At 36.6% G+C, this 14,884-nt stretch overlaps 1 protein-coding gene across 2 annotated transcripts; it reads right to left on the reverse strand.

Annotated features, from left to right (window-relative positions):
* Nucleotides 1-47: 47 nt before the first annotated feature.
* LOC306855374 (protein bicaudal D homolog 2-like) lies at nucleotides 48-13,286 on the reverse strand (the record flags this gene model as incomplete). 2 transcript variants are annotated; one of them, XM_079394039.1, is made up of 9 exons in its annotated part: nucleotides 12,791-13,286; nucleotides 5,801-6,013; nucleotides 5,472-5,624; nucleotides 4,788-5,228; nucleotides 4,339-4,668; nucleotides 3,579-4,253; nucleotides 3,290-3,441; nucleotides 2,902-3,148; nucleotides 48-1,538 (listed from the first exon to the last, which is right to left on the reverse strand). In XM_079394039.1, exons 1-9 carry the CDS (start codon nucleotides 13,037-13,039, stop codon nucleotides 1,536-1,538), a joined length of 2,463 nt encoding a protein of 820 aa, XP_079250165.1. In that variant the 5' UTR covers nucleotides 13,040-13,286. The 2 variants fall into 2 exon arrangements, with proteins under 2 accessions (XP_079250165.1, XP_079250164.1); XM_079394038.1 differs by lacking the exon at nucleotides 48-1,538 and having other exon boundaries at nucleotides 2,788-3,148.
* Between the last annotated feature and the right edge of the window lie 1,598 nt (nucleotides 13,287-14,884).

Here is a 14,884-nt window from a genome sequence, read left to right on the forward strand (position 1 = left end):
CGGTAATATTTTATATTAGTTTATTTATGATTTTTTTTTTTTTTTTTAAGACAAACATGGGCCTATAATGTGTTCCTCATTAAAAACTACAGAGCACAAATGTTTAGAAAAAAGCAGAACATTGACATCAGCACTGTAAAAAACAACACCACCGCACACAGGCGAGGCAGTATAGCTTACAATGTACCTGTAAGATTTCAAGTAGAAATGCAAAGAGGCAGCGCATGTGCCAGTAATAATGCATACAAACCTAATCATTAATACTGAACTGATAGCCAAGGTTATGAATAAATAAACACGTGAGGTCATTCCATACAAATGTGTAAAAATAAACTCAAAATGTCATATAAAGCTATGACATGGCTGACGAAGCAGTTTCAGCAAATAGAAAACTATTGCATACACTCCAGAAACAGCACAAAATTGCACTTCATTTGTAGTCAAAAGAAAAAGAAAAGGAAAAGGTATTTTAAAACTTAAACATGTCTTAAATTTGAAATGGCACTAATGTTCTGAGGCAAAGTTTTCTGCTTGCTGAAATGCAAACAAATAAAATTATTAGCAAAGTTACGCATAGGAAAATAATGACTAATATCAACAGACAGCCATCAGGAATCATTACTTCCTCAAAGGAATGTGTGATTTTAACACACCTAATTCTTACTAACATTTAAAATCTCCTAAACGAGCAATCTGAGTTGACATTCAGAAGGAGTGTTGAATTATTGTCCAAATTAGATGTGGGCCAAGTGGGCTAGATCTATAGCGAGACTGACAGAAATACTGAAGACTATGGCTCTTAGAATTGTTCATGAAACCAAAAACAAATAGTTGCATAAAAGGCACAGGAGGTCTTATGAGAGGGTTATACAAAACAGATAATGTCTAAAATAAATATGTATTGCAATGTAAAATACAAAATGCTGACCTTAATGCAGTATTTGGCAAAAAAAAAGTAGAAAGTATTCCAATTTGGAATTTAACATATGCTTGACCCACTATGAATATTGACTCCAAACTTTTCAGGAGCAAGTCAAACTTATTGTTCCTTAAGTGGAGTTACACTACATGATAGCAAGATAATGTTCAGTTAGAATGTTTGACTATTGAACAGAACAAGAAACATAATTGTTCTCCCTGGAATATGCTTAGAACCTGACAGTTAAGCATAAAATACTATAAACAAACCACAGTTCTTATATTATTGTTTTTCAGTTAAATACGTAAAATTCGCAAAACAAACAAAACAAAAAATGTGCCAAGTATACTGAAATGTGCATCTCTTACATAACTAATGCACTAAAAGTGCACATTAAACTAAAATAAAGCAGAAAAAATACCACAGTAACAGTCAGAATCATGATTACATAGATCGGTTGGCTTTACATGTCAGCATGTGTGTTTTCTTGCAGCCACATCCAGGGACAAATTTCTTGTTTCCATAATTGGAGCAGGCATGTGTATTCTGGACATATGGTGAAGAGCGAAGAAAGAGGGAAATAACCGTTTGCGAATAATCTCCAGAGCTAATAAAATTACTGCAAAATTGAGAAACAAAACGATCATCAGAATTATTAAAATCACAACTGATCCAAATGTATTGTAAATAATGAATATATCTTAAGTCAAGCTGATCATACTGGACATAGTTCAAGTTACCGTCAATGAGACATGTTAGACCCATTAGTACACAGCAAAATAAGGAAGACTAATTTTTCCAGATGCAATGGACTGCAGGAAGCAGAAGACTCACATGCAACAGACAACATGCCAACTAATATAAATTGTTAAAACTGATAGCAACAGATCATGCACACTACAGTGGTTCAGAGTCACACTGTAAAGACAACATGGACAATGTGTTATACTGGCTGAAAGACTAGATGAAATAGTATGAACAAAACCAACAAAGACATGGATGACAAAGCGTGCAAAAATCGAGACATCATCCATGACAACTTTCAATTTTGTCATATTTTTAGCCAAAAAATCTGTAGCATCAATTATGTCCTTTAGGGTTGCAATCTAGATTGCAAAACTCCCAGCAAGCTCAGTAAGGTGCGTCTCTGTCGGGATTACACAGATTTATTTGCATTGACACAGAGATTAACAGACTAGCTTTGTGAAACTGGGTTTAACTCAATGACATTCAATGCTGGTTGGGTTAAAGTAGAAACATTGGGCTCAAATACAATACAAATTTAGACAAACATAGATGTATTTTACCATGTTTAGACATTTTCCAAGTATCATTTCCTCAATTTATAGATATCTAAGTTTCAGCGAGTTTATTTGCAAATGTATCTATTATATCTGTTTATACAGTGTGCTCTGGTTATATACTAAACAATGTCAAATGTGGTAGGTTATGCAATTAATCAATGCATACCAGAAATTTACATGCACTACAACCTGCTTTCTTTCTAAAACTAGTACTGCAAGTAGTAAAAATGTCAAGAGTACTGGTACTCCTCGATAATAAAAGTCACAAAAGAGACTCAATTTGGTATCCAAATATTGGAGTTAACCTATTACAAAAAAAAATTGTAGTAATTTCTTTTACTTGTAGTGATTGTGATAACTTCTTTAGTATATAGTATGCTATTACCCATCCATTAACCCATCCAATCTCTCCAGGTAGATTTATAGGAGAAGGACTGACCAAAGCCATCAGAACTGTTAGCACAAACAATGACATGCTAGTATTGTTTTATCACAAACACACAAACAGTAAAAAGAATGTTAGTTAGCATGAGGATGCTGACGAGTGACAGTTACACACAGGAGTTAATCGGATCCAGTGTCACACAGAATTTTATACTTCTCACTGCAGAAAACCGCAGGACTTCCAATGAGACCGTGTGGTTGCGGTCGGTTCTTACAGGGAAGTCTAGGACTTACATGGGGGCTGGAAAACGATAAGGGTGCCCTGCCACGGCCAGATGAAGCCTTCCCACGGCCACCTGGCCCAGCACCGGATCCTCTTCGGGATTGCTCGTGGTCAAACTCCAGATCCTCCAGTCGCTGTGTAAGGGCCAGTTTCTGCTGGATGGCCATACGCAGGAGGGAGTTCAGAGTCTTCTTCTCATCTTCTGCTGCAGCCAGCTGCCTCTGCATGTCGTCCAATTGTGTTACGTATTCATCACACCTAAAGAATAAAAGCAGAGTGAGGGATAGTGCAAGAGAGTTCCTCGATTAAGCAACCCTACTGTTTCTGGTTATTTGTTTGAGGTGAGCCAGACAAAGAAAGCTGGAAGAGAAACAACTTTCAGTTGTGTTCCCGCACTACCTGGTGGCGAACATTGCCCTGAGAGAGGAGAATGTGGCGGCATCTTCTTTAAGAGCCTTCAGCTCGTTCCTCAACTTCATTATGGTTTCGGTGACCATGGCCTTTTCAATCTCATATTTGCTCTTTAGGTTTGCCAGGGCAACCTCTGCTGTCTGAAAGAGGACAGAACCACACCACAGTTCAGAAAAAACTCTTGAAATACTAGCAGTCTGTTTGGATGGTCTCCAAGAAGATCAATATTCTAGCGTCATATACACCCATGCCAAGCTAATCTTTCTTTTATTCTCACCTGTTTATTGGCCTTGAGCACAGTCCTCAGCGTGGCAATCTGTTCTCGCTTAGTGCTCAGCAGGGACTTGAGCTTCAAAATCTCCTCCATGCAAGCAGCTTGGTCTTTATCCGCCACTGCGGCCAACTCTAGAGAAGCAACTCTTTGCCTGGATAGTTCTGTGGTACGATCAACCGCCTTCTGCAAGTGGCATATCTGATCCCGAATTATTGCTACTAGGTTGTAGATGTCCATTGGTTCAGGACATGGATCTTCTCTGACTGGTGTCCTAGAAGTCGAGCTGTCAGCGGCGGTCGAGTTGGACCTCGGTGTCTCGGCTGTGCTGTCACTGGTTTGCGTCAACGCAGACTGAAGCTCTTTACCTTCGGTCTTGTTTCCTTTACCCCCTTTGTAAAAATCGAGCATGACACGATTCGGGGTTTCGTTGTTGCAGATGCAGACATGGTGGTAGAGGTTTGCAAGCTCTTCACTAAAGGCAACAAGCTCATCCTGGGCAACGCTTAGACTGCCTTCTGTCTCGCCGGCAACTGCACTCACTTCCTTAAGCTCCTTTTCCAACCGAGCGACTTGATCACGGTCTGCACGGCTGCTGCTCTCCAAATGAGACAATTGAACACTGAGGTCACGCACCTGTCCCTCCAGTCGTGCCTGTACCTCCTCATGCTCGGCCTTCATCTAGAAGAATCATGCATAATCATGTTGACACGAAATGTATCAACCCATTAATAAACAAAACTCAACTTTTCACAGTCCCACTCACCTCATCATGCTCCGATTTTAGTGTCTTAAGCTCCTCCCTCAGTTCACCTGCCTCTGCTATGGCTACTTCATACTTGCAGCGAAGTATCTCTGGCCCATTGATATCCAGCTCATAATAGTCCACATCATTGTCCTCTCGACTGTCTCGCTCTCGCTCACTGTCCAGGGCTGACTGCCGCTCCTTGCCTGCCTGCAATCTCCTCATTACGCCCAAATCATCGCTAAGTCTCGTCATAGCTTCCTGCTGTTCAGCTAATGCTCCTCGAGCATGCTCTAACTGCTTCTGAGAGTCCTGTAAAGTGGCGAGAAGAGCCACCTTCTCTCGCTCCACCTGCAAGATGAAATGGAGGGGACAAATGCTACATTTAAAGTGGTTTGGAACAAGGTGGCTATGTCAACAAGGTTGACCAAAAGGTTTGAATGCCAATCAAATGCGAAGGATAGTCATACCTGTAAGAGCTGTTGCTTAAGTTTCTGGATTTCAGAGATGTTCAGCTCTGTCAACAAGTCATCAACCAGACTTGGTGCGGGACGGAAGTTTCCATCGCTTTTGGGAGAAGACAATCGGTTATCTTCGTCGTTAACGTCACTGACTTTAGCTAATCCGTTTTCGAACGTCAAAATGGCCTCATCGTTATTTGGTTCGTCTGCACTCAGTCTGACCCCATCCAATGAACTGGCAAGAAGGAAGTCTCCCAGGGTCATGTGATGTGTCAGTTCTTTTCGAAGAGCTGCTTTCTGCTCCCGTTCGGTCTTTACGGTTTCTAGAGCCTCTGTTAGCTGACGCTCAGCTATTTCGCGTAACCGAACAGCATCCTCTAGCTGGCTGTTTAGGTACTGCACTTCCTCTTCCAAGCGTCGATTCTCATGCTTTAGTCCCTCGAACTCCACCTTTGGAAGAGAACGGATATTTATGAGAAACAAACCAAAGACAAACGGTATGGTGTAACAGCACACTTGTATACATGCCACTATCTGAAAGTAGTAGTCATCATTAAGAAAACACTTTCATCCAAAGTGCCTCCATGGTGATGGTGCTGGGACTGGAACCAGCAACCTTTCGATTACTATCCATGAGCTTTGTCTACTCTTCCACACCCACATTTGATGTGATCAGTGGTCAATGCTACTAACCTGACCCTGTTTAAGGGTGGAGACTTGTTTCTGAAGGCTGATGTTCTCCTCTTCCAGTTCAGTGTAGTCTTGCAGCAGACGAGACTCTCGGATCTTGTACTCTCTAATATCATCACGCAGGCGACTGCGCTGGAGCTCCACAATCTCATTATTCTTAAGGACACAACAAGCTTTAGTTGACAAAAGACTAATATAGAATATAGAAGTAGCATAACAAGGGTCATAACTCACTGGGTTTGTTTGCTATTGAGTATATTTTTACGTGGACAAAGTTCATAAATATGTTTAGTAAACTCAGTACTCTTAATTAAACCCTCTACAGCACAAACCTCTCTCAGCTCGAGTGCAAGGGTGGCCAGACGTTCGTTCTCCGCCTGGGTGCTGGTGAGGGTGTTTTTTGTTTGTCGCAGGTCAGCCTGCATTTCCTGCACTCTCTGCTCATAGTATGCCTCTTTAGATGCCGACTCAAGGATGAGGGACTCCTCCCTGCTTTCGCCGTCTGCAGCCACCTTTCTGTGGGTGGAGTGAACCTGGCCGTATGCCTGTATGAACATGATTGGAGAGAGACTGGGGTTATTATGCATGAACCAGAATTATGCATGAAGTCTATCGAGTTCTAGCACTATGGCTATACAAGAAGAGGTCTGTCGATTCTGTCTGGGCCTATGCTAGACATTGTTGGCCTGGCTGAATGGCTAGCAGATCACTGATGTATGATGGACAAAGCACATCAATGCAAGGCGTAACAATGCAACATACATCAGGCTGTTTCTTCAAAGCCCCTCTGGAATTTCAGAAAATAAACACTTCACACTCTCTTCACTTCACATGTTTTTTTTTCTACTAACAATGTGAAACATTCAACATGTATCTGAGGAGAACTGTAATTTTTGTAATTTACAAAAGTTATGAACTTTGCCACCATTGTGTAATTTCTACCATGTCAAATGATGTACTGTGTTTAATACCATTCTATGATGGAAATGAGGGTGGTGGAAATCCCATTTTCAACATTAATACCGATACCAACATCTTTCTGATTTGGATTCTGATTAATGGAAATAAAATGGACAACTCATTTGTCTTACCAAGTCTAATTTCATAGCTTGCATTTTATGCATCATAAATAGACACATTTTCATTCAAACTCTCAGGTGCTCTTTAGATTTTAGTAGCCCAAAATTAATTTAAATAGCCCAAATAAAAATGAAAGATTTCATAAAATTGGTATTGTTTAGGAACCAGTAACGAAGTCAAGGTATCGGTATCAATATTGAAAATATCTGAATGATGCCCATCCCTATTAGTGACACTGGCCCATAATGATATCAGAATGTGTGTGAGACAGGAAGAGACGTGGAAATGGTGTCAGCACTAAGTCCTCCTCCTGCCACAGCAGCTGCTGCTAAGAACTGGCAGCTGTCCACCTGTCACTCTGGGTTGCCAAGACATTTCTTTAGATCTTTATTCTGATTCCAAAATAAAGGCATTCCATGGATAAAGGCAATGCAAACAACACACAGACCAACACTGTGTGTTTCTCTCTATTCCTGAACTACTGATTATTTTTGTGATCAGGTCTTTAATAAAAGATGACACAAGATGTATGCGTAGCATAAACTGATTCCTTGTATATCTAATAATCAAATTCTCAGTACTGCTCTGCTTAAACTGAACCAGAGAGTTACATTTGCAGCTTACTCTGTATAACTAATACTGAGAAAAGGCCTTGTTAAATATATCCATGCCACTGCTGTGTAAGTCTTCCATTGAGACTTCAGGAGCAAGATTAAGCAGTCATTTGTAACTTACGTTTTTGAAACACACAACATTAAATGTGCGTGTACAATTTATATTGTAAAACAAACCCTACTTTATTCAGAAATCAAAACTGCTACTCTAAAAACCCATTTGAAATTCCGGAGGGAATCCATGGTGAATTATTCTTCCAAGTTGGCCTACAAATCGACGTCACGACTGATCTTCTCTAACAACAACAAAAAAAACACTCGCTGATTCAGAAACCAGACAGCATTGCTCTATGTGAGAGAAGACTAAGTTGTCCCCCAAAGTAGTTTGACAGAAGCTTGGTTTTCAGAGTATTAACCGATTCTAGCTGACTTTGAGCAGTCATTTCCAGCACATGAATAGTTTAACATCAACTTGGTTTAAATCTAATTACAGTTTACATATCTCTTTTGAAATGGCAAATGAGCAAGCAGTTAGTGACTTCACAGCTTAAAAATATCTTCTACTTCCTAAAATTTGCTTGAGTAAGTTTCTCATAAGTTACAGAAAACACAAAATTATGGAGAAATAAGGAACCCTGATAGAAGCAGCTGACAAGAGCATTTTTGTTTTTTGCATAGGGACGTTTGTAAATATTTCGTTTTATTTACTGACATTTTACATTATTTCTGAACGTAATAACAAAATTTTATTTATTCACCAATGTGACTTATTTGTGTTTTTCTCTCTCAACAATGCAGGGCTACATTTCATACAATTAGATGGTGTTATCTGTCTACAACTGGCTGTACAATGTAGACTATCACAATTTTTGTCAATCTAGAAGTAATAACTTGGCAAATACAGCAACTAGGAAGTGTTACAAGTTGGAGTCAAACCTCTGTCACCCTCATGAGCACTACAGCTCAATCTGTTGGAGTAAATACAATCATCATCGCTTGACCTCATCACGATTATCAGGTGGAAATACGCATTTACACTGTAGAACTGTGCAAACCTGGTGGCCAACTACAAGAAACGTCTGACCTCTGTGATTGCCAACAAGGGTTTTGCCACCAAGTACTAGGTCGTGTTTTGCGAAGGGGTCAAATACCAAATATCAAAAGTTTTTCTGGATTTTTTTGTTGTTATTCTGTCTCTCATTGTTCAAATAAACCTACCATTAAAATTATAGACTCATAATTTCTTTGTCAGTGGGCAAACGTACAAAATCAGTAGGGGGTAAAATTATTTTTGTATTTCTTCCTAGTTAGAACATGCTTGCTACTGTTTATTGGACATATGACTGTGATGGGTCAGCACACTCAATATTTAACATCAAAAGAATGATCGTTTTTATTTTAGAAATAGTAATGTACAACACAATGTACAAAACAGTATATTCTGTTTGTGTTATCTATACTGGCCATGCATGGCATTACAGTGATTATTACTAAATCTAATATTACTAAAGAAAAAAGTAATACATTGTTATTCCGAATGAATTCAATCAAATGTAATAGTATACTGATATAATAATAATAATAATAATAAATGCATCTTGAGCAGCAAATCAGCAAATTAAATGATTTCTGAAGGATCATGTGACACTGAAGACTGGAGTAATGATGATGAAAACTCAGCCGTGCATCACATTAATTAATTACATTTAAAAATATATTCAATAGAAAACAATTATTAAAATGTATTATAATTTTTCATAATATCACTGTATTTTTCAGCCTCGGTGAGCATAAGAGACATTTCAAAAACATTAAGACATCCTCCTAACAATAAACTTTTTAATGGTAGTGTATGTATACACCATGTCAATAAGATAATTAACTAATTTGCATAATGCATATAAAACTCTAGATTTCTTAATCTGAAAGCAGGCAAAAATATTTAGATCTCTGTCTGTGGTCATATTGGCTTAACCTAGAAACAGATCTTATTGTAATCTTGTATATGGAACACTAATCTCACCAAGACTGTTTTGAGAATGAGTTAACGTGTGCGTGTGTTTGTGTGTGTGTGTGTGTGCGCGTGTGTGTGTGTGTGTGGCGGAGTTCAAACAGGTGAGAGAGCAGATCTGATGTACTTGGAAGGGATTAACTCGTCTCCTCTTTCACCTCACCCCCGTCTGATCCAGCGTGTCTGAGTCTTCATCACACCTGTGTCTGTGTCCTGCTTGTGCACTCTCTCATGGTTTCGTATCCTCTCTTTACCGTGGTGTGGAATTTTTTTTTTTTTTTTTTTTTTTTTTATGTTTTGTCACACAGCAGGACCAAAATTAAAATTAATTAGTAAAGATAGAAATGGTAAAAAAAAAAAAAAAAGTAAATAAATAATAATAATAAATAAATAAAGTCTAATAACCGGACCTACTTATATTTAAATGTTAACCTAAAATCTAAATAAATAATTTAAATACATAAATAGTGACTATTAACAGGACCTAATTATATTTAAATGTAAAATTTAAATAAATACATAAATAATGACTAATAAAACGCCCTAACTAGGTCTGCAACAACTAATCGATAAAATCGATTATTATCGATAATAAAAATCATCGACAACGATTCTCATTATCGATTAGTCGGGTCTGCCCACATGCACATCCAACTTCAGCCGGTCTCGTCAAATTACAGCACTGAATTACGCATTTCTATGGGCAAAATGCATCTAAAATAGTGGTGGAAACAGAATGAGATTTTGCGGGAGAAGTACGTGATCCAAGCTGCTCAAAACATGAGAATTATTTATTTTAAGCTTTAAGCTAACTTAATGCATTAGCGTAATAGCTTGCCCTGTCAGGTGCTTTGACAGATAAGTGTGTGTCCTCAGCGCAAACACTTTCAGTTTACGGTCATATCTTAATCTGTAAAGGTCACAAATTCACGTGAGCATTTCCATTTTTGCATACAGTTCCGTCCTGACAGTCTGTGTTAAGTTTAAATCTTTACTGAATGAGCGGCGGGTTGGCGTGTGAACGCGCGTCAGAGAGGGAGACAATTTTCAGCGCAAAAACATTCATTTTGATTAAATATCTGTTGTTGAACGTGCACATATTTTAAGAGAGTAGGAACTGTAAAGGGATAACAGTGTGTAATTTTCTGAATATAAATATCAGACGCTTCATAACCGCCTTTTACAGGATAAAGAAATTACAGTATGTGACTGTAATCAAAAAGTGAGCACGTGTTCCTGCAGAACATTACTGTTGGTTAACACTGAGTTTGTGTTTCTATTCTATATTTATTATTATCTTAATTTTATCTGAAAGAATGAAAGATTTTTTCAGATGCCCAATTACAGTAAAAAATTACCTAAACAATGCCAGCAAGAATGCATGCTGTTATGAAAAGCAGGAGGCCTTTTTTATTGTTATTATTATTATGTAAATAGATACTATTTAGTTGTTTCAGTTTGTTATTTGCCCAATAAATGACAATAACAGTTTTAGATTTAAACAATTCTTTGACAAATTCCAAAAAATGTTTGTTTGAAGGACATTGGGCAGAATGTGGAAGTGTTTTTTGTCAATAAAATAAAATAAAAAAAAGACAACTTTGCTTCTTTTATCCGATTAATCGGCAAAAATAATCGACCAACTAATCGATTATCAAAATAATCGTTCGTTGCAGCCTTAGCCCTAATTATTTTAAAATGTTAACCTAAAATATTAGTAATAATAATATGCATATTAATCATTATAATAATAACAATAATATACATATTATTAATAAATATTAATTAAATAAATGTAAAAAAAATAAACCTAGATTGAAATAAACAAATTTAATTTAAAAAATTAATGTAAATGAACAAATAAATTGAGACTAGTAACAGGACCTAATTGTTTCTAAATATGTATATATTAAATAAAAAAGAAAAATTTAGTTAAAATGCATACATAAACAAACAAATAAATAAATAGTAACAGGGCCTACTTATAAGTATGAAAATATTAACCTAAGCATTTTAACAATTAATCATCTTATTATGATCTGAAAATTATTATTTTTAGCTACATAGGCTATCTGTAATGCATTAATAAGTTAGAATGGCTTTTGTTAATAAAATGACTCATGCAAGATAATCTGCCAACTAATCTGATTTCATGCATTGACGTACAGAAGTCTAGCATACACAAAAGCATTTGTAAACAGAAAGAGTTTAACTGCTTCCAGCTGAAGCCCCTTGCTGACACCATTAGTATGAGATCAGTCTAGGCAGTGGACACAAGTCAAGACCGAGGTGCTTTTTTTAGCCTGATTTCTTCCCAGATCTTCTTACTACATGACGAAGACGGCGTCCTCCATTTAGTCGTGCAGAAAAGATTAGAGCAAAAGAAAGTAAATACAGAACCAGACGAGCTCTGAATAAACTATAATTGTAACAATCAGGATTAATGTCTGAGCTTTGCTGCATGTTTGTTCAGAGGTGCTGAGAACACATTCAAAACTTAAGTTTATTTAGGTCTAAAACAATTCATATACAACCTACATTCCAGTCTAGATTTATTTCAGGAAGAAACGTCTAGTCCACTTGTTTTCTCACATCCACATCTCACTTCTTGTAATTGTTTCACCTTCAGCTGCTGATCAACAACACACAAATGATCTATTCACACTTGTCTATATACTAGAATGCTGAATGTGCAACATGAGATATTTCTTGACTTTACATATATTCATAAATCTCCTCTAATTGTAAAATTAATATCCTTTTTTTAGGTTATTGTGATGAAACAAGAATCACTTCAAATTCAATAAATGTAAATGTATTGAACTGAGCCTTAGCATAGCCTTGTACAGCTATAAACAATCAATGACTTTTACATGATTGGTACTGACAGAACATTTCTGATTCTAGATGTCTACCAATGTTGATTTTTTTTTTTTGCATCTCCAATAAAGATATGCAAAATTTATCAACTTTTTTTTTTTGCTTTCCGACAATAAAAACAGCTTAATAACTGACTAGACTACAACAAACAATTGCATGCATTAAGAATATTTTATCACCAACAACAATGAATTGTGACAAATGAACTATTAAAAGTGTAAATATTCCATCTAGTCACATTTATTTAAGATCCTACATGCACAATAATTATAATACAATCTGAGGTGGAGTTTATCACAGTTTATACTGAATGTCTATTTATATCTTTATAGCTTACAATTAGCATTTCACCTTTGTAATTTGAACGGTGATGTAATCTACTCTGCATCATCAAGCCTATATCAGTTCAAAAAGTTAAGTTTGGCGGACGATTTTAAATGGATATTTTATTCTTTCAAGCGTCATTTGTAAAACAAAACCTGAATTAATTAATATTCGATGCTTTTTGTATTTGATTTCCTCAAAAAAAAAACTATAATATTAACTGTTCTCTATTTTTTTTATTTTTTTTATCTCTGGCACTTTTTGTAAAGTACATACTGAAGAACAATGAAAGTACAGAAAATGAGTGACAATGGGTGGAGACACACAGACTGATACACTTTTACGCCGCTGCGCGCAAAAGCAACAAACCGTTACTTTGTAACATTCTTGTATGTGATTTGATTTGGTCTGACCTCTCTGAGCTGGTCCAGATCGTGTCTGACGGTCTCATATTCGCTCTCCAGCTCCTCGAAGCGCTGTTTGAGCAGCTGGTTCTCCTCCAGCACCGCGAGCCCGTACTCTGCCGCCTGGATCTTCTCGCGGCTCGTTTCGCTCAGGTCCCGCGTCAGGCGCTCGATCTCCGCGCGGAGCCAGTTGGGTCCGGCCTCAGAGACCAGCTGCGCCTCGGGACAGCCGTCCTCATCCCCGGACATGTTTGCCATCACCCGGCACACTCTAACACAGGCGGTAACGGACCGAGCCCGTTAACTCCTCATTCTAAACCATGAAGTTGATCACCAGTGCATGCAATTTATTGGATGCACTATACTTAATGTAAAAGTTCAAATTCAGTTATACAAACTTATTCCCCGTGTTTTAGTGTATAACTCCATGATTTCCACTCGTTCGGATGTCATTCCTGAGATTAGGAGGGGAACTCGGTTTGCTGTGAGATCATCTAGCAGGAATACGAAGTGATTTTGTCTCTCCCGTTTTATGGGTAATGTAGTTCTATACACATATGCATGCGTTGTATTAGGGCTGTGCTAGACTACAAGACCCATAATGCTTTGTGTTCTGTACACGAAGGCAACACAGGATGCACAGATGGTTCATTGACTGAATGCCAAATTCAACTACAAATGTTGCTCAATGCTTCCATCTGCTGATGGTAATATTTCAGGTTGTGGGATGTAAAGGAAAAACTAGTTTTAAAGTTTTTTAAAATCAGGGACTTCTTTTATATATACATATAAAATAGATATATCCTATGTTTATGTAAAAAGACCTATTTATACGTTATGTGAAAAAAATATTAAATGAATTAAAAATGTGACAAAATAAGTTAATTATTATCATTATTGTAATTTTTTAATTAAATATGCTTTTTTAATGTCATTGAAATATTATCTGGAAAACATTGTTTCATTATTATTATAATTTGTTATTATTTTTTATATATTAAGAAGACAACACATTGTTTTCCTAAATTATATATAATAATAATAGTATAATAGCAATAGTATTTAATAAGATTTATTATTATTGTTAATATTATTTTACATTTATATTTTTTGTATATTATAAAGAAAACATTGTTTCTTAATAAATTAAACAATAGGCTTTTATTTTTATTGTCATTGTATTAAAATGCATAACAAAATACATTATTAAAATATTATCTGGTAAATATTTACTTTTTAATAATATTTTATTAGTAGTAGTAGTAGTAGTAGTAGCAATAATAATAGTTGTTGCCACATTTGTATAAAATTTCTCTTTTTCTGTAGTCCACCGTCACACCTCATGGAGCCAGTCTGAAAAGCCCTGCTCAACACTTGAAACTTAATTGTCTGTCATTGTGTTTTCAGTTGACTGAAAAACTGGGGTTTCCTTTTGTGTCGCCACCACAGTTGTATGGAATAGAACAGAAAGCATTTGAATAAAGGGCATTCAAACCATAAAACTGGTTTTACCCATCAATCTGAAAGTGAAAATATACTTTATTCATGCCAGCTCATCATCATTATCTGCCAAGGTTGAAGGCTGACACACTTGAATCAAAAGAGGAAGTAGCAGAATGAGAATGATTATCCCAATGGTAAGTTCCTATTTAGCGCTCTCTAATTACTAAGATGTAATTCAACACTGCATGTTCACTTACTGTACAATTCTGTCTTTAGGGTGCTTTGGATGTTTACAACCACTGTACATTTGCCAGATCAGATTTTAAATCGAAACTGAAAGTTGTACAGTATTTATTTATTTGTTTGTTCATTCATTATCTACTTTTCCTACAGATAAATTTTACATTTTTTTCTCTATCTGCTTTGGCCTGGGCTTTGGCCTGTTACTCTACAGGCCATTTTACTGTAAGAAATATTTTTTGTGTTTTTCCAGTGTATGCATATATAATCCTATGAACAGCAGTGGGTCTTCAGACTTTAATGAAGTGAAACCATTTTTTACATTCATTCTTAAAAGAATTTTATCCATAAAATCTTACACATGAGAAAAACACACTTTCAAAAAAAGTCGTTCAAAAGTTTGTGTTGTATTGTTTGTTT

Source organism: Barbus barbus (assembly GCF_936440315.1).
Source record: "Barbus barbus genome assembly, chromosome: 35".
In the NCBI taxonomy this organism is placed as follows: Eukaryota; Metazoa; Chordata; class Actinopteri; order Cypriniformes; family Cyprinidae; genus Barbus; species Barbus barbus.